General features: G+C 48.1%; 1 protein-coding gene across 5 annotated transcripts in view; it reads left to right on the top strand.

Annotated features, from left to right (window-relative positions):
- Window positions 1-20,484, top strand: part of LARGE1 (LARGE xylosyl- and glucuronyltransferase 1) — a 622,406-nt gene that overhangs the window by 589,675 nt on the left and 12,247 nt on the right. For all 5 annotated transcript variants that reach the window (XM_026447731.1, XM_026447729.1, XM_026447730.1 and 2 more), the window contains one exon: window positions 2,121-2,399. In XM_026447731.1, the coding sequence (XP_026303516.1) occupies window positions 2,121-2,399 (279 nt within the window). The remainder of the gene's footprint in view (window positions 1-2,120; window positions 2,400-20,484) is intronic.

The raw sequence follows: 20,484 nt of genomic DNA, 5'->3' as shown, positions 1-20,484 counted from the left end.
TTTTCACGTGCACAGCACCTTTCTTCTGAAAACCTTGAGTATTTTTTCTCTACTTTTTTTTTTTTTTTTTTTTGAGACAGTCTCACTCTGGAGTGCAATGGTGCAATCTCAGCTCACTGAAACCTCCGCCCCCCAGGGTTCAAGCGATTCTCCTGCCTCAGCCTCCTGAGTATCTCCTGCCTCAGCCTCCCAAGTAGCTGGGACTACAGGTGTGTGCTACCACGCCTGGCTAATATTTTTGTATTTTTAGTAGAGATGGAGTTTCACCATGTCGGTCAGGCTGGTCTTGAATTCCTGACCTCAAACGATCCACCCGCCTTGGCCTTCAAAAGTGCTGGGATTATAGGCGTGAGCCACCACGCCTGGCCTCTGTGTTCTTACTCTAAACTCTTGACTGAGCTTAGGAGAGGGACTGTGGCAGGTCACGGGGCAGGGGAGGGGTTCCTTTCTTGGAAAACTGAGACACAGAGGCAAAAACCAAGCCAGTGGGAGAATCCCAAGAGGTGGTCCTCTCTTCATGCCCAGCCACACCTCCCTCCTCCCTCCCACTTCCTTCAGCAGGTCTCATGTCCACATGCTGGAAATTATTCTTGCCTTTTGCTCTCCAGTTCTCAGAGGATTTGTACAAATGGCCTCTCATGAAGTGCAGAGTCCCCCACATTTGCAGAAGGTGAAACAGGTGCAGGAGGCATAATTCAAAATTGCAGATCCTCAGAGCCCAGGATAGGGCAGGCCCCCGCAGCAAAAGACTGGCACAAAGTTCGGTGCCATTAGGCATCATGGAGAATGCAGTGCCTTTGTCAGAAATGGCTCTGGTTAATTTGGTTAGCAAGCATTATAATGGATGAGAAATGGAGAGCATTTTGCACTGGTGAATATCTTAACCCTCCCGATTGAACGAGAAAGCTAATCTGGGCAGTGCCAATTCACAGAATTACTGAGAGAAAACTCTGGAAGTCATCAAAAAGGCCATTGAAAAAAGATAGGTGTGCCCATTTCCTTTTGTTTAGAAGCATGGAAATGCATGCAATCGATTTCCTGGTAATGGTCCAAATAAAGTGGGCATTCTGACCAGGAGACTGCTGATTACGTACCTCTTGCTGGGTAAGGAAAAACAATTCAGGTAGGCTTTTGCTGTTGCTTAGCCATAGATTTTATGTACCAGACACTTCTAACGCCTTTGAAAGAAAATATCTTTATAGATGTATCTTCAAACATTTTTGCAGAACCCTCTCTGTTGCAAACCACCCCCACCCCTTTTTTTTTTCTTTTTTTTTTTTTTTCACTGGGCTCTGTTTTTCCCCCTCTCCCTGGCTCAGCATCTCTCAGGTAGCTTTGCAAAGTTGACTGGCGCCCTGGGGTAGTAAGGGCTCTGAAGACAGTGATGAAGATGGCATCACCCCAGGTAGACTTTAGTTTTCAACATTCACATGTTTTTCTATTCCCTTTGTTAGTGTTATTTTTTTCTCACTGACTCCAAGGTCCCATCAGAGTACCTGTCTCCACATGTCTAGCCTCTCAGCGCAAGAGGCAGAGCCGACTGAACCTATGGCACCTCCATTCCTCCATCAGGAAAATGGGGAGAATGAGAGCTAGTGCTGGGGTTGTTGAGAGAATTCTGGTAAGCTCCTGGCACATTGCGGCACATCTTCTATTATAGTTGTTGTTGCTCTTGTGTTTACTGTTTATTTTACCATTCCTGTAACTTAGTGGCCTCAGTTTGTCTAAGTCCTCTCTGGCTGGTCACTGTCTTAGGAGATCAGCAGAGCTGTTTTATACGTTAGGAGAGAGACAAGTATGGGACTTTGGGGCTGGAAGGGGGTCTTCAGATCATTTAATATACTCACCACCCGGCTTTGAAATGAGGAGTCCAAGGCTTATAGTGGGATACGACTTGATATCACATGTTCAGTTGGAAGCAGGGAAGGACGAGAACCAGCAAGGTAAGTGTGTTGATGCCTGTTTTATAGGTAAAGGAACTGAATGAGTCACGTTGAAAGCAGGGATTTGATCCACAGCTGGTTGATCAAGCATCACTGGAGGCAAAGCCCCACAACAGGCCGGGTGGATGATGCATGGATGGCCCAGGTCCCGTGGCTCACCCTCCCTGTCTTTTCCAGGCTCCAGATGCTGGAGGCCATCTGCAAGCACTGGGAGGGGCCCATCAGCCTGGCCCTCTACCTGTCAGACGCCGAGGCCCAGCAGTTCCTCCGCTACGCGCAGGGCTCCGAGGTGCTTATGAGCCGCCACAACGTGGGCTACCACATCGTGTACAAGGAGGGCCAGTTCTACCCTGTGAACCTGCTGCGCAACGTGGCCATGAAGCACATCAGCACTCCCTACATGTTCCTGTCTGACATTGACTTCCTGCCCATGTATGGGCTCTATGAGTACCTCAGGTAAGGACCTGCAGGGGCCTGGCCATCAGGCCAGAAGGCACATAGGGCCATGCAGTGCCAGGACCAGAAGGCTCTTAGGGTCATCATCTAGTCCAACAGCTTTCTTTTCCAAATGGGGCAGCAGAGACCCAGAAAGCGGAAGGGAACTGCCCACAGCCACCCAGCAATAGAGTTCTCAGTGAACAGACTGCAACCTGAGTTTGCAGAAGGAAATGCTGATAGCAGAGCTTGGTCCAGGAAACATCTCTTTTTGCCTGCCAGTCTATTGCTTTTTCTGTAGCATCTATGAAAACATACCCTCCTCAGGCCGGGCGCGGTGGCTCACGCCTGTAATCCCAGCACTTTGGGAGGCCGAGATGGGCGGATCAGGAGGTCTGGAGATCGAGACCATCCTAGCTAACACGGTGAAACCCCATCTCTACTAAAAATACAAAAAATTAGCCGGGCGTGGTGGCGGGCGCCTGTAGTCCCAGCTACTCGGGAGGTTGAGGCAGGAGAATGGCGTGAACCGGGGAGGCGGAGGTTGCAGTGAGCCAAGATCGCTCCACTGCACTCCAGCCTGGCGACAGAGCAAGATTCCATCTCAAATAATAATAATAATAATAATAAAGAAAACATACCCTCCTTCTTCCGGTTTTAGACCAGACAACCTTCATGTAACCCAAGATTTATTGCCCAGCCTTTTAAACAAATCTAAGTGATGATGATGCCTAGTACTTATGGAAGTGCTTGCTGCGTGCCAGGCATTGTTCTGAGTGCTTCACAGATAGGATCTCATTTCCTCCCCCAGAGCCCCTGCCATGGGGCCTTCCTTTTCTAAATGGGGAACTGTGGGACCGAGACCAGGAGCCGCTGGCCCAGGGTTACTCATCTAGTAAAGGGAAGCTGGGGTCGAAACAGCCAGTCTGACAGCAGAGCCAAGTATGTAAGCACCATCACGACTGCTTCTGTGAATCTGCAGTGTCCCTTTCCAGCTCCCCCGACCTCATGGGACAGGGTGTCAGCAGCTGGAGAAAGCACTCGGCTAATGGAAGGCTTAGATGGATGGCTTTGTGAAGAGTGCTTTTATTATAGAATAGTATACAATTAGGACTGATAGGAACCTTGGAAGTCACATGGCCCAAAGGTCCCATTTCACACGAGAAAACTAAAGTTACACGGTATCACGGTCCAGTGACATTTAAAAAAAAAAAAAATCCTTTATTTACTGCCATTGGTGAGCATGAATTAGGCCTATACCGAGTGAGTGCCTGCCTAGATCCAGGTACCATGAGAGGTGATTTGCATATATCATCCCATTGGTTCTGCACATCCAGCCCCAGAGGCAGGTATAGCTACCTGCATTCTACAGGGAGGAAGAGTGGGGCTCAGACAAGCAAAATAACAGTTCAAGTCCAGAGAGCTTGCGCCAGGGTGTGAACCAGTGTCTGCAGCCCCAGGTCTGCCGGTCACGCTGCTGCACGTTGTTGGCCTGCGCTGGGGTTTCTATTTGTCCCAAACCAGACAGGGTCTGATTTCTTTCTCTCTTGTTCTCTTGCTCTCCCTCCCTCCCTCTGACTCTGTCTCTCTGTCTCTTAATATCTTTCTCTTACTGCCTCTGTCTCTTTCTCTCTTTAAAGAGCTTCTAGGAGTCTTTAAACCTTCTGTAGAGAAGCCAAAGCATCAGTTTAGTCTGCGTACCCTCCGTGCCCTGCGCTCTCTGGAGCAAAGTTAAGCAGCCTGTGTTCTGTCTCCGGCTTCTCAGTCCGTGTCCTTCCAGGGACATCTTCGGGTTTCCTAGTGTCAATCCTTCCCCCAGGGCGGGAGGAGTCCCTACCAGACTCTGTTAAAAACAGTAACGTGAGCTACCCCTAGGCAGCATGACCCTGAATCAGGGATGGAAGGTGCTGTGGTACCCAGCACCATCAGCCTTAACCCTTGAACCGCCAGGCTGCAGAAAGGGAGCACTCCCTCCAGCCCCAGCACCTGTGCCAGTGCCTGCTGGGTCTTGGAATCCAGTGTGTGGAGCCAGGGTGCCCCCATGTGGCCAGATAGGGCTTGCAGCCTCTGATCCCTGCAGATTCTGAAACTTGGGCGGCTTGCGGGATGACAGGCTCCCAAAGGAACAGATAGATGATGGGAGTGAGTGCCACCCTAGACCAAGAAAAGAGGCTTCAGGATTGGACCCCTGCCCACTCTCCACCCCTCTGGGACTCTTCCTTCGCTCCAACCAATTGAAAGTGAGCTGGCCCCATATAAGTCTGTGGTCTCTATTCTCCCTGTGCAAGGACTGTTTAATTATTTGACCTCATGGGCACCATGTTTTACAAAACAATACATGTGAACAGGCTGGGTTGTTTTTTTTTTTTCTTTGTCTTTCTATGTTTTTATTAATTAAAGACATCGTTCACTGCTAATGCAGACCCTACTTGATGTGAGGTAGCTCGTGTGCCCTTCTACTTAGCATTTGCTTAATGCAGAGTCACTTGAGGTGGTAGTTGGCCTTAGCCACCTCGTCACAAGAAGGTATGTGGTTCCCCTCAGGGGTTTTGAAATATTGCAAATTGCTTTTAAAACTTTATTACCTTCTTCCCAGACTTTTCCCAAGAATGCTGAGTACAATTCATTAGAGAGACCAGAGCAGAAGCCAGTCATCTCTCCACACCATTGTACAATTATTGCTTTAGGGAGGCAGGGAAGGTTACTGGGTATTCATATTTTTCAAGAGGAGTTGGGAATCTGGATTTTCACATGAAATGTTTTCTTTAATGTTGGCAACTAATTTTTAAAAATTGTTTTTGAATGATGATTTGGAGCAAAAAAAAATTGTTTCCAATGCTGTTGAGGCCAACCAAATGTGTCTTCAGGCTGCCTTGACCCGTCACAACCCCACCCCAAACGACCGGAGTGTAACCTCTGACCTAGACAATTCCTAGGGCCCCAGAGTATTTATGAGAATCAATGAGGAATGTGATTCTCTTCAAAGCCCCAAATAAGCAGGCACTGTTCTTTTCATATGAAGCAATCATATCAACTTACCCTTGGCTTCAGGGACATTTTTTCAGGTGAGTAGACAGATTCGTTTCTGATCCAGACGTTACCAGTGGATGCCTCTTGTACACACCATAGCATCACTGGTGTGAGCTGAGGTTAAGGGTGCTGTTTGCTGTGGCAGCTGAGGACTCCAACGAAGCCCCCAGACCCTTCTAGAAACTGACTTCCTCAGCACTGATCTCCCACAAAATACTCTACCCAAGCTCTGTCAGGATATTAATATTGGCCAGGTGCAGTGGCGAACACCTGTAACCCAGCATTTTAGGAGGCTGAGGTGGGAGGATCGCCTGAGCCCAGGAATTTGAGACCAGCCTGAGCAATATAGTGAGACCCCATATCTATGAAAAATTGTAAAAATTGGCAGCGCACCATGACTCAGACCTGTAATCGCAGCACTTTGGGAGGCTGAGGCAGGTGGATCACGAGGTCAGAAGATCGAGCCCATCCTGGTCAACATGGTGAAACCCCATCTCTACTAAAATACCAAAAATTAGCCAGGCATGGTGGTGCATGCCTGTATTCCCAGCTAATCAGGAGGCTGAGGCAGGGGAATCGCTTGAACCCGGAAGGTGGAGGTTACAGTGAGCCGAGATCACACCACTGCACTCCAGCCTGGCAACAGAGTGAGACTCCATCTCAAAAAAAAAAAAAAAAAAATTTAAAAAATTTAAAAAATTGCCAAGCATTGTGGAGCACCTGTGGTTTCAGCTAATCGGGAGGTTGAGACAGGAGGATCGCCTGAGCCCAGGCAATGGAAGATAGAATGAGCCATGATTGTGCCACTGCACTCCATCCTGAACAGCAGAGCAACACCCTATCTCAAAAAAACACATTTTTTAATTATGAAAAATGATGACAGTTACAAGTTATTGAGCCCTTACCATGCACCGGAAACCCTGCCAGCTGCGCTCTGTCATTACCTCTGTTCTTCACACTGCTCTTTAAGGTAACTACCATTACAGGTGACCAAACTGAGGCCCCAGAGAGGTTAAATGTTAGCATTAGAGGAGGAAGAAAGCAGCTTTCCTCCATGCCAGCCTGCTCACTCTGTCGAAGGGGCCAGGTTACTCCCAAACCTCCAGGGTACCAGAGCAGGCTGACTGGCAGCCCTCAGCTTGTACCCCCAAATACTTATTTATATCACCCTTTTTGGGGTTCTACTTGGTTACCAAAAAAATTTCAGCATCTTAGCTCTTTGAGCAGTTGCTTAGCAACAAGCTAATAGTACAACCATAACAAACAGATCAATCGGAAAATAATGGAATCAGCTGTATGCACGGGCAATAGCTGCAGAGTTTCACTAAAATCTCCTTCCAGCCCCTTCACCTACTTTTTCTAAAGAATGAGCTCCTGGATGTCCAGCTTTCACTCTTGATCTCAGAAATGTCAAGTAAAAGTCAGCGGGGCATGACAGAGGTTGCGCAGGCTTGCCTTTGAAGCCAGGTTCCACAACACTCATCAAGTGTGTGACTTGGGGCGGCTTGCTTCATTTCCCCATTCTTTCACTTCCTCAATTAACACAGGAGCTAATCCTAGCCCCCTGTGGGGTTATGGTGGGTGCCCAGCAGGAGTTCATTTTCTGCCCCTTGGCCTATTCCGCATTGGGCTTCTGATAGGACTTCTGTGCTAGGCCCCTGCCCCAACCCAACCCCTGCCATTGCAAACTCTGCCACCTTCTGTACAGCCTGGGTAGTTTCATGTGACCATCTACAGTTTTTCTCTTTCTGAAAATGAGAAACTATATATTGATACTCATGCTTTCAAAAACGATGTAGTGAGTATCTACTACGTGCCAGGCACTATACTACACTATAGGTGACGCTGCTGTCCCTGGGGGTCATTCAGACCTGCATTTCAGTGCAGAGGACTCTCCCTCCCCTTTCCCTTCCCTCTTTTTCCCTCCCCTCCACACCTTTCCTTCCCTTCCTTTCTTTCTCTCTCTCTCTCTTTCTCTTTTCTCGTTTTCTCTCTTTTCTTCCTTTCTTTCCATGCTTCTTCCTCTCTCTCTCTCTCTCTCTCTCTCTCTCTTGCTCAGGCTGGAGTGTAATGGTGCAATCATGGCTCGCTGCATCCTCAACCTCCCCCGGCTCCAGCGATTCTCCCACTTTAGTCTCCCCAGTAGCTGGGATTATAGCCATGCGCCATCACTCCCGGCCGATTTTTTTTTTTTTTTTTTTTTTTTCCCTTTTTTGGGGCCGGGGTTTCGCTGTGTTGCCCAGGCTGGTCTTGAACTCCTGGGCTCAAGTGATCCGCCCTCCCAGGCCTCCCAAAGTGCTGGGATTACAGGCAAGAGCCACTGCTTCCAGCCTCTCTCTCTTTCCTTTTCTCTTTCTTTCCATCTTTCCTTTTTCCTTTCCTTTCCTTTCCTTCTTCTTTCCTTTACTTCTTTTTAGACACAGGGTCTTCCTCTGTCACCCAGGCTGGAGTGCAGTGGTGCCATCATAGCTTACTGCAGCCTCAAACTCCTGGGCTCAAGCAATCTTCCTGCCTCAACCTCCCAAGTAGCTGGGACTACAGGTGTATACCACCATGCCCAGCTAATTTTTAAATTTTCTTTTAGAAAAATAAACATAACCCAGACCATATTGTCCAGGCTAGTCTCAAACTCATGGGCTCAAGCAATCCTCCTGCCTCAGCCTGTCACAGCCCTGGGATTACAGGCATGAGCCGCCGTGACTGACTGATGCTAAGTACTCTTTATTTAGAATTTATTTAACCTTGGGAAATGCACTTAACGTTCTCTAACTTGCTTTATCTGTGAAATGGGAATCATACTGCGTTTTCCTCTTCCCCAGTTCTTAAGGAACTGAGAAGATTAGAGCTAATTTGGAAAGCACCCAGGAATGCCCGAAACATTCTTTGTTCCATGTGTCTGCGTGACCAGGCACTGTTTCAGGTGCTGGGGCTAGAACAGTGAACGGGGGAGACAAAGTTGTGGCCCTCAGAGGTTTGCACCCTGGTGGTCATTGCAACTGTATGTGCCATTGCTAGCGTCGGGATTCACACAGATACAAGGCTGAGAGATACAGGAGCTTAAACTAACAAGCGAGTGACCCGATGTGGGTGCATGCTGAAGGTCTCTAAATGAGGAGAGAGAAGGGCCTGAGACATGGTGGCATTTCCAGGACCTGGACAGCTTCACTCTGCTGAGACTTTCCACATTCATGAGACTGGTATAGGTTTCTGACCCCTTTCGCTGACCCTGCGGAATCCTCATCTTTTTTTTTTGAGATGAAGTCTCGCCCTTGTCACCCAGGCTGGAGTGCAATGGCATGATCTTGGTCACTGCAACCTCTGCCTCCCGGGTTCAAGCGATTCTCCTCCCTCAGCCTCCTGAGTAGCTGGGATTACAGGCACCTGTCACCACGCCTGGCTAATTTTTGTATTCTTAATAGAGATGGGGTTTCACCATGTTGGCCAGGCTGGTCTCAAACTCCTGACCTCAGGTGATCCGCCCACCTTGGCCTCCCAAAGTGCTGGGATTACAGGCGTGAGGAATCCTCATCTTTAATGCATGCCCAAAATGTAAAGTATCTCTACTGTCCTCACTGCCTTTGCCTTCTTGGGGACAAACCCTTCTTTTTTTTTTCTTTTTTTTGAGACAGAGTTTTATGCCGCCCAGGCTGGAGCGCAATAGTGTGATCTTGGCTCACTGCAATCTCTGCCCCCCAGTTTTTCAAGCAATTGTCCTGCCTCAGCCTCCCAAGTAGCTGGGATTGCAGGCACGTGCCACCACACTTAGCTAATTTTTTTGTATTTTTTATTAGAGACGGGGTTTTGCCGTGTTGGCCAGCCTGGTCTCGAACTCCTGACCTCAAGTGATCCACCCACCTCTGCCTCTCAAAGTACTGGGATTACAGGCGTGAGCCACTGCGCCCGGCACCCTTCTTGAGGACAAATGTGCCACACTGGGCAGAGACTATATTCTGACACTGTGTAGGAATGCCAGCTTTCTGTTTGATTCTTTTCTCCCCAGCTTGACATCTAACCACCTACCCCCTTACATTTTCCCGGGCACATCATGGTTCTATAAATACTTGTTGAATGAGTGCAGACACGTGAACAAAGCCAGGTAGAGGTGGCACCAGGCGAAGCTGACTGGCTGCCTGCCCGGAGACATTACCAGGTGACATTTCCTTGGGCTCATTCATTGTTTTAACTCTGCTGTATCTATAACATTTAACATTTATTGAGCACTTACTATGCGCCAAGCACTGTTATGAGCCCTTTCACCTGTGTTTTACCATTAAAGCTCACCGCAATTCATCTTACAAATGAGGATGTTCAGGCTAAGTAACATGCCCACGGGCACAGCAGTACTAAAAGGATAAGTGGCGGGCTGGGCACACTCGCTCACGCCTGTAGTCCCAGCACTTTGGGAGGCCAAGGTGGGCAGAGCACCTGAGGTTGGGAGTTCAAGACCAGCCTGACCAACATGGAGAAACGCCGTCTCAACTAAAAACACAAAAATTAGCTGTACATGGTGGCGCATGCTTGTAATCCCAGCTACTCAGGAGGCTGAGGCGGGAAAATTGCTTGAACCTGGGAGGTAGAGATTGCGGTGAGCCGAGATCACGCCATTGCACTCCAGCCTGGGCAACAAGAGAGAAACTCCATCTCAAAAAAAAAAAAAAAAGAAAGAAAGAAAGAAAAAGAAAAAGGATAACTGGTTCATCTCAGGCTTGTCCATAGGTGTTCTATGCTTAGCCTGTTTATTGATCCAGTTGCCCGATAGGCACATCTTCTCTTCATCATGATGGCCATGGCTGTCATCGTGGCTTGCATTTGCCAAGTGTATCCTATCCACTGGGGAACTGTTTTAATCTTTGCACCAGATAATCCATGTAGTTCTTACAAAGTCGCACAGCACAGGTACTAATACAGTCCCCGGCTCACAGAGGAGAAAACATGGCACAAAGATGGAATGTGTTCAAGAGTATGAGCTGGTGAGTGTCCACGCAGGTGGTCTCTGAGTCCGGGCAGTGTGCCGCATAGCTGCCCTCCTTAGTGCCAGGCCCCCGTGATCCCCAGCCAGGGTTTAACCCTATGCCAGCACATGGCAAGTGCTCTACAGTGTTTAGCTATTATTAGTAACAGTAAACATCAGGACAGTGGGGTAATTAGAGAGGAATGTTGAACGTTACCTGAGATGATGGAGACAGAGTCTCCAGCCCAGAGCCTTGCACATGGTCAAGTGCTCAGTAAACTGTGGCAATCGTTATTACTGGTTATTTGTAAAATTTGCCCCAAAAGCTTCTTAGCTTCTCTTTCTCACCTGCCCCTCTCTGACTGACAGGTTCTCCCTCTGGAAATCTTAATGCCATCCATTAAGGCGCCACCGGATCTTGCTCCTGCCTGGGAGCCCTTCTGGCCTTCAGAGGCCATGCCCATGTGTGACCTCGTGTATGACGTGTATATTCTACAGTGGCACTCTGTGGGCCGCCCTGTCTCCCTCGTTTGCAAGTCCTTGCTGTCGTCCCCACAGAGCTCCTGGAAGCCAGTCTGCCAAGAACTCATTTCCTAGACAACTGGCTTAGAATCGAGCAAATCCTACTCCCTGGCTTTTATGTTTAGGGATGAGACAAGAGGAGGACAGGGCTGTGCTGAGGTCTGCCTGCAGAGTGAGCAGCACAGTTGGCTCCTTCCTTCCTCTCTGCCCACGGGTTGTCACCCTGAGGTAGGTTGCCCAGTCCTCAGGTGTCATTCACATGATTTCCCATCGTGCTGGTGAATAGCAGTGCTTACGTCTAGCACTATTATGTCAGTTTAAACGGCTGTGAGGGACAGCTGGAGACAAGAGGGCTTCTCGTAGTCTCCCAAAGTCACATGGGCACCCACACGCATGCACACACGCACGTGTACCCTTCTTTGCCTCTCACTGGTTGATCACACCTGTGGCTGCACTGGCCCTGCTGCTCCTCACCGCACATCACGAGCTCACTGGTTCATGCCCACATACCTTGCCAGGAATAAGCTGAAATAAGAAAATGATGGTGCACCTCAGACCCGGGCCTCTGCTTTGTCTTTAACCCCCACTGGCTGATCCACTTCTTACGAGCATCCATCAGAATATGAGTGCATGACCATCTGTAAAGGACCAAATAAGGAAAAAACACCGTTTATAAGTGCCCTCTCTCGTGGCAGGTGCTGTGCTAGGCCCTGGGCAAATGTTATCTTTTTTATGACAACCTAGTCAAAGATAAGTGCTTTCATTCCCATTATACAAGTGAAATTAAAACACAGAAGGTAAGTTGGCCCAAAGGTCGTAGGTATTTAAATGGCAGAGCTATCATGTCAACTCAGGTCTTTGTCACTTCCAAAGAGCCCTCTTCACAGTCCCATCCCCTCTACCACATAGGACAATTACAAATAGATTCCTCCATTCCCTGTACACTTACTGAGCGCCTACTGTTTGCCTGGCATTGTGCAGGACCTGGAAACGTAACCATGAACACAGGCTCACCCCAGATCTCAAGCCCAGCAGGGCTAATAGGTGCATGCGCAGGCAGCCACCACCAATGAGCGAAACAGCCTAGGATGAACCAGTCCCAAAGAAGATGCAGACCCAACGTGAAGGGGAGCATGAAGGGAGACACATCAAGGCCCACGGAGGTGGGGAAGGGTGGTGCGGGGAGGCGAGTTTTTCTAATTGCCTATGCACCAAGCCTTGAGAGAAATCGATGCTGTTCCGGGGTTCTGAAACAGATGCACGCTCCAGCACAGGTTTCTTTACCTCCTCCCATTCCCTTCTAATATAACTTTCATAGGAGTCCCTGGGAACTTGTATGACTCCCTGGGAGTCCACATGGATTCCTTATGACTCAGGTTTCATTAAACAGTGGGCTCTCTGACATTTGATGCTGCAGAACAGGGCGGTGGAAACCCAGGGCTCTGAGAGCTGACAAGTGTGGCTTTCTCCTGGCATTCTGACAGCAGCCCCAGTGCCTTGAGCTCTGCGATTCCCAATAGTTTGTCACTTGTCAGCGTTGGCCTCAGCCATGTATTGCAACACCACAAAGAAGTCAGCGTGGGCTCTGCTGTTACAGGCGTGGAAACTTGCGCAGCAGAGATGGGAATTCCCCAACCCCTGCCCAAGGAGTAGGGGCCACAAGAGGTCCCAAATGGTTACCAGCATCCAGTGGGCTGAACGGCAGTTACCCTGGTGAGAACAAGAGAGAGTAGAAAGATGCCTTCAGAATTATGGGATGGGCTTCTTGAGATAAGGCTAGTAGGAGTGGTCTTTAGTGCTAAATGCAGAGAATTCAAACGAGGTGAGAATAAACAAATCTATTAGACTTGACAGTGAGGGGACTTTGCTGACTTTGGCCAGATCATAGAGTTAAAGACAGATTTTAGTAGTTTGAGCAACTCACGGGTGTTAATGAAACTATAGGAGGCTCAGTAAACCATTGACATGTAGGATCAGTACACATGTTCCTAATCTCATAATACTCTTTGTTTTCTGACCTCCGCCACAGTTTGCTTCTTCAAGGTGGAATCTGCCATGTGGATGAGATTGCATTTAAGGAGCATAGGTACACACATCGTAGCCTCCTGCCTTCTCCCTTTTTTCCATTCCCAACCACTCTCCCACCACTGCCTTGACCCTTGAACTCAAAGAAGTTCATTGTTCCAGTTGCAGGGTTGGGAAGACAGACACAATCCCCGCATTAAAACACTTGGCCCCAATATACCTTTATTGGTTCTTGATGTTTCCTGCTTAATTTTAAGCTGGTGCAGACTTTACTAACATCATTATATGATGATGACGATAACTACTAGCTGTGTGGTAGTTACTTGTTAACCTCTCAGAACTTTACTATCTTTATCATTAAACTGAAAACGCGAGTACGTAAGTCATAGGTTGCACTGATGAAGAGAAGTAATGCATATGAAGCACTTAGCATGGGGCTTGATACTCAATGCATGTAAGCATTTATTATCATTTATCAGCCACCTACAATATACCAGGCAGGTGCTAAGAAATTCAGTTTCTCCAATCCTATATGCTTCCTCGTTATCAGAGCTTTGCAAATAACCTGGAACACCCTTTCCTGACTGGCTAACTCCTGCTTCTTGATTGGAACACATCTCAGTGATGAGAAGTCTTCCATGACTCTGCACCCAGAGAGGAGTATGCTTCTGTCTTCCTCCCTCCCTACACTGTGAGCTATGCACGGACAAAGGTTATATCTGTTCATTTAGCTCTGTACCCAGCGTCTAGGTCTTGGCTTTATCAATAGTCATTAATTGATGAATGTATTGTCTTCGTTCTCTTAATCACCAAGTCCATAAAGCATTTATTATTATCAAGATAAGGAAACAAAAGCCCGGGGTGTTAAGACAATGGCCCACGATTGCACAGTTAGTGAAGTGGTGGAATTAAGATGGAATCTATATCATCTGATTAAAAAGATCATGCTCTTTCTTCTCACTGTTCAGCCTCCCTTCAAACTGGCATGCCATGAGAGATACCAAGCCCTCAAGTGAGTTGAAGATAATTTCAGTTGGCTCCTCTTGAAATATCAGACTCTGTGGCTCCAATCCCCTATGTCAGGCACACAGCTGGAATTGAGGAGCAGCTGGGCATGGGCTCTCCTGTTTATCCCATCCCCTGCTCTCTCCCCTCCCTTTTGTCTCCTCCACGCAGAAGCCTGGCATCCACTGCCATGGAGCACCCTGCTCTATCCCCACCAGCCTACACCATTATCCACATCACTGGCCTGGCCCCGCAGCGGCTTGAGTTTGCCCCCCGAACCCCCCAGTTTAGAAAGACACAAACAGGAGATAATTCTAGAATCCTTTGTCCCTGCTTAAATTTGACTGTGCTCTCTCATTTTCTTAACCTCAGTGATGGATTGTTTTTCTAATTTTGTTTTCTTCAAGATGACATCAAATTGGGTTTGTATGTCCGGTTCGTTTTATGGTGCTGTAACAGAATACCGGAGACTGCGTAATTTTTTGTTTGTTTGTTTGTTTTGTTTTGTTTTGTTTTTGTTTTTTTGAGACGGAGTCTCGCTCTGTCATCCAGGCTGGAGTGCAGTGGCCGGATCTCAGCTCACTGCAAGCTCCGCCTCCTGGGTTTACGCCATTCTCCTGCCTCAGCCTCCCGAGTAGCTGGGACTACAGGCGCCCGCCACCTCGCCCGGCTAGTTTTTTTGTATTTTTTAGTAGAGACGGGGTTTCACCGTGTTAGCCAGGATGGTCTCAATCTCCTGACCTTGTGATCCGCCCGTCTTGGCCTCCCAAAGTGCTAGGATTACAGGCTTGAGCCACCGCGCCCGGCTGGGTAATTTTTAAAGAATAGAAATTTATTCCCCACAGTTCTGGAGGCTGGGAAGTCTGAGAACAAACTTGGTGACAGATTCGTTGTCTGGGAGGGCTGCTCTCTGCTGTCAGGATGGTTCTTTGTGAGTTTTGTTTGCTTCTTTGTGTTTGTTTTTGTTTTGAGACAGAGTCTCACTCTGTCACCCAGACTGGAGTGCAGTGGCACGATCTCGGCTCATTGCAACCTCCACCTCCCTGGTTCAAGCGATTCTCCTGCCTCAGCCTCCTGCGTAGCTGGGATTATAGGTGTGTGCCACCATGCCTGGCTAATTTTTTGTATTTTTAATAGAGACAGGGTTTCACCATGTTGGCCAAGCTGGTGTCGATTTCCTGACCTCAGGTTATCCACTCCCCTTGGCCTCCCAAAGTGCTGGAATTATAGGCGTGAGTCACTACACCTAGCCCCAAAATGGTTCTTTGAACACTGCATCCTGCAGGGAAACCCATCCAGCTAACACTCTGCCCTTCCATCCATGCTGTTTCTTTGGTTTATGCAGAACCCGGGCAAGCCTACCATCTGCACCCATCCCGACCCCTTCAGTTGGCATAGGAAGCCTCACTGCTCACTCACATCCCCTCCCCTGCTTGCCACTTTTGCCAGATTGGAGCCAAAGAGGATATGAACTTTTCATATACGTGAGTGAGCTGAGAGCAGGGGCTTGGGGAAGAAAGATACACGGAAGAGGAGGCTGGGGGGCTTTGGAAGATAACCTTTCTCAAATTCAGTTTCCCCACTGGTTAGCTCTCAGGCTGGAAGAGGTGAATTTACTGTGTGAGCAACACCTGAACTGTTTCTGACACAGAGAGGGTCTCAGAGGACTGGCTAGAGACTGAGATCGCATAAGCTCTGTTTCTGTAGGTGAGCAAGCAGAAGTCTTCCCTGGCTGTAAGTAGTATGTCGACTTTTCTGAATCCTCTTCACTCTTTGCCCATTCTCTTGCCTTGGATGCACCAGTAGGCTTACCTGTGAAGGGGGAAGGGGACTTGTTTGTTCATGAGTTAATTCTAAGTCGGCCACTGCTTTGGGCTCTAGAGCCCTGAGCGATGAGAGATAAGCCTTTCTTGTCTCCATTGACACATGGGGAACCTGTGGTTGGGAGAGGTTGCAGAATGTGCCCAAGTCAGGAGAGAGAGAGGAGCAATCAGGTTTGGAGGCTACTGCTTTCTGGCCCCAAGTCACTTACATTCACAGGGCTTCCCGTGTTATCAGCAAGGTTCTGAGGTATTTAGATTGTTTTAAGAACTCCTTGGTCCAGCCGGGCGCGGTGGCTCACGCCTGTAATCCCAGAACTTTGGGAGGCCAGGGCAGGCGGATCATGAGGTCAGGAGATCGAGACCATCCTGGCTAACACGGTGAAAACCCGTTTCTAGTAAAAATACAAAAAATTAGCTGGGTGTTGTGGTGGGCACCTGTAGTCCCAGCTACTCGGGAGGCCGAGGCAGGAGAATGGCGTGACCCCGGGAGGCGGAGCTTGCAGTGAGCCAAGATCACACCACTGCACTCCAGCCCGGGCGACAGAGCGAGACTCTGTCTCAAAATAATAATCATAATCATAATCATAATAACTCCTTGATCCAAGATACTGTAGTAGGTTTGTGAATGTTTTTGCAGGTGTCTTGGACAAGACAAGGACAACAAAACTTTGAACCTGTGCATAGGCAGGGACTAGGGTCTGCAAAGAGGAGTCAGACCATAAGGAAGTGACTATGTCAGCTCAGGCCCATGTGGGGGACAAGAACAGCGTGGCAGTCCAAGAAGGACATCAACAGAGCTTGGGATCACTGAATGATGAGGAGGAATCCGGACCAGGTCAGAATCAGGACAGTGTTTATTTTGGGTAAGCTACTTGGTATTAATTTATGTTGCTTACAACTAAACAACCCTAAGCAATATATTACAAGACCCACAGTAGACAGACCCAGGAAGCAGCGTGCCTTACCATCACAGTCCTCAGGGGTCTCCAGAGACACAGAGCCAACAGGAGATATATATAGTCTATCCTATGGATAGTAATATATGTATCAATATGTAGAGCTAGATAGTGATATATGTATTGATAGATTGATAGAGCTTAAGGAATTGGCTCACACAGTTGTGGGGTTGGCAAGTCTGAAATTCACAGAGCAGGCCAGCAGGCTGGAAACTGAGGCAGGGTTTCTATGTTACTGTCCTAAGGCAGTATTCCATCTTTTCTGGGAAAGCTCAGTTTTTGTTCTCTTTTTTTTTTTTTTGGAGATGGAGTCTCGCTCTGTCACCCAGGCTGGAGGGCAGTAGCACGATCTCGGCTCACTGCAAGCTCTGCCTCCCGGGTTCACGCCATTCTCCTGCCTCAGCCTCCCGAGTAGCTGGGACTACAGGTGCCCACCACCACACCTGGCTAATTCTTTTGTATTTTTAGTAGAGATGGGGTTTCACCGTGTTAGCCAGGATGGTCTCTATCTCCTGACCTTGTGATTCACCCGCCTCGGCCTCCCAAAGTGCTACAGGCGTGAGCCACCGCGCCCGGCCCAGTTTTTGTTCTTAAGGCCTTCGACTGATTAAGTGTGGCCTTCCCACATTATCGAGGGAAATCTCCTTTCCTTAAAGTTAACTGATTGTACACGTTAATTATTAGGTTGGTGCAAAAGTAATTGCCGTTTAATGCATCTATGAAACACTTGCACAGCGGTGTCTAAACCAGTACGTGACCAAGTAACTGGGCACCATAGCCCGGGCCATCTGATACAGAAAAGGAACCATCATAGGCATCATGTACCCCATGCTTAATGTATGCCAGGCATTGTAGCAAGCCCTTCCACCAGCACTGTGTTTATCCTCATCAACATATTTTACAAATGCATCAACCCCAGGACTCAAAATAGTGAAAGCGATTTGCCCAAGAAGACAGCCTAGTAGGGTCAGAGCTAGATGCCTGGTCTGTTACCACTACACCTGACTGTCTTCCAAAGCTCCCATCTTAATAATCTAAATTTAGCAATCTAAAGAGTAATGGAGTGACCCAAAGTCACTCAGCTTCTCAGGGTGGACCTAGAATTCAGGTCTTCTGGCTCTTCGCCCAGCTTTCTCACTCATTGTCCTGCCCCCCTGTTCCTGGAAGACTGCACTTCATCCTCTGCAGGACTCACTTGCCAGAGGACTAATGGCTGCAAATTGTTGAGCCCTAGGACAGCAAGCCCCATCCAGGGTAAGATGTACTAACAACACAGAGCAGAAAGACCCAGGCTGCTGTTACCTTCTCAAAAAACAGATGTGCTCAGAGTTTGTACCATGAAGTCTCTTTATTGCTGAAACAACTTCATAATGAGACCTTTTCAGGACATCAGTATTGAAACCTCCTTGAACTGAGTCTGAAGTGGAGCTATCTGGTGACAGATCCATGTTTGTGGCAGTTTGTATTTTAGTGAGATGAAAGGGAGTTTGCAGAAAGCACTCCGGAATCTGGTGCTATCTATGCAGAGGGAAATAAGGCTTGCTAGGACTGCGTTTGTGAGGCATGCTGCTTACTGGATGTGTCTGCTTTGGGTGTTCCGGTATATTGGTTAGAGTTGTTTAGTTGCAGGCAACAGAAACTACTACCAGATAGCTTAAGTAAAATAAAAACAAATGAAAGAAAAACAAAGCAAAGAATGGATGGGTTATCTTATGAAATCAAACTAGGACTTGGAAAACCAACACATAAGACTACAATTAACCAGGGCAGCTCTGGGCCCCTCTGCAGGAGTTCAGAAGTCTTTAGAGCATGATCTGTCATCACTGAAAGTCAGTGCTTTCCCTCTATTTCTATTCAAATTTCCAAGAGTAAGAAACTGATGTGCTCAGCCTGGGTCAAGTGTCTAATCCTAAAAAACCTGCCCTTGCCAGGAATGCAGGTAGGGCAGGCAGAGAACTCTGAGAGCTTGCTTCTATGTATAGGGGGCAGGTTGCTCCCGTAGAAAGGGGAATTATTTTCTAGCAGGAATTAATCTCCAAGAAGCAGCTCCTATAGCAACTGATGATAATAGTAACCTGAGCGTTATATAGATACAAACATCCATGTTTGTAGATCTCTGTATCCATTGCATATATATGTGTATGTGTCTGTATGTTTTGCCCATTCCCTTTATAGTTCTGCCCTCGCAGCCTTCTATTCTGTTTCTATAGCATTGTATTATAAAATAATCAGCTACAAATACGGTCTGGGGCTCCAGTTTACAGAGATTTGTCCCTAGGCTTGTAGCATCCTGAGATGTTTATGTGAATGTAAGCACCATGCGGGCAGAGACTTTGCTTGTTCTTTTCACCCTGTATCTTCACGTGCCTGGCACATCATAGGTGCTGGGTGATTGTTGAATGGGTAGCAACCACCCACCAGCACAGGGACACCTTCCCCCCGCCCCAGGGATTCCAAGGGCTTTGCTGTCTTGGTCCAAGGATATTCTTTAGACCCATATATCCCACCCCCAATACCCAGAATCAATAGATAAGGTACCCACCTTTCCAGGGGGAATGGTAAAGAGCCTGGCTCTGCCCATATCTAATCCAGGTTTGATACAAAAGAGAGTGCTAGCTGACAGTCGACGCCTGGCCATAGAGGAGGGAATCTTGGATGTTTGAAAACTAACATTGTTCAGACAAAGTGGGAGAAGAATCCAGGCCAGGACAGGCTGACTCAAACCTCTAGCCCTCAGACTGGCTAAGTAGAGCTCGCCACACGCTATATCTTGCTGTCGTCCTTTAGGAACCTCCTCTGGAATATTTGGGAGAGAGCTATGTATTATTTGGTATATAGTTAACGTGAGCACTGTGGTAAAGAGTGAACTGCAAATGATATTCAGAGGGTTCCAAAGTGAACTTCCAGCCCATCCCAGCCACCCCCTCTCTACTGGGAGCTGGTGAGATCCATTAACCAAGGATGGTTTTAGGAAACTGTCCTTATTCTGACCTGATCCAGATTCCCCCTCATCATTCAGTGATACGAAGCCCTGCTGATGTCCTGTGCCCTTCTGGGACTGCCACCCTGTTTTGTCCCATTCAGGCCTGGGCTGACTTAGTCACTTCCTTACGGTGTGACTCCTCTTTGCATGCCAGCTATAGTCCCTGCTAATGCACACGCTCCAAGTCTGGTTGAGTGAAGTGGCTTTAATAATACAGCAGTGGAGGACAGTTTTTTGATTTTTGGTTTTTGTTTGTTTTTTTTTTGTTTTTTTGAGACGGAGTCTTGCTCTGTCGCCCAGGGTGGAGTGCAGTGGCACGATCTCGGCTCACTGCAACTTACGCCTCCCAGGTTCAAGTGATTCTCTTTCCTCAGCCTCCCGAGTAGCTGGGACTACCAGCACCCCCACCACACCCGGCTAATTTTTGTATTTTTAGTAGAGACAGGGTTTCACCATATTGGCCAGGCTGGTCTCGAACTCCTGACCTTGTGATCCACCTACCTCAGCCTCCCAAAGGGCTAGGATTACAGGCGTCAGCCACTGTGCCCAGCCTTCAATGGACAGTTTTATGGCCACGGAAGGCTGCTACTTTCAGTGGTTTTTCAAAATGCCTTACAATGCCTACCTCTTCCCCAGGAAAGTCTGCTTTCTCCATTTTAGAGATAGAAACCGACAGCCATGACGACCTTGAGACCCAAAGGTCAGTGTCTAAGCAGGAGGCCAGAATGAATTCCTAGGTCCTGGCCAAAAGAGATCACAGAAGATCCAAGTCAGGGAGTCATGATAGCACTGCAGTTTAATAGTGACCACT

This window comes from Piliocolobus tephrosceles, chromosome 19, assembly GCF_002776525.5.
Source record: "Piliocolobus tephrosceles isolate RC106 chromosome 19, ASM277652v3, whole genome shotgun sequence".
NCBI classification, from domain to species: Eukaryota; Metazoa; Chordata; class Mammalia; order Primates; family Cercopithecidae; genus Piliocolobus; species Piliocolobus tephrosceles.
Note: the sequence above shows the minus strand (reverse complement) of the source record. Positions and strands in the feature narration are given on the sequence as shown.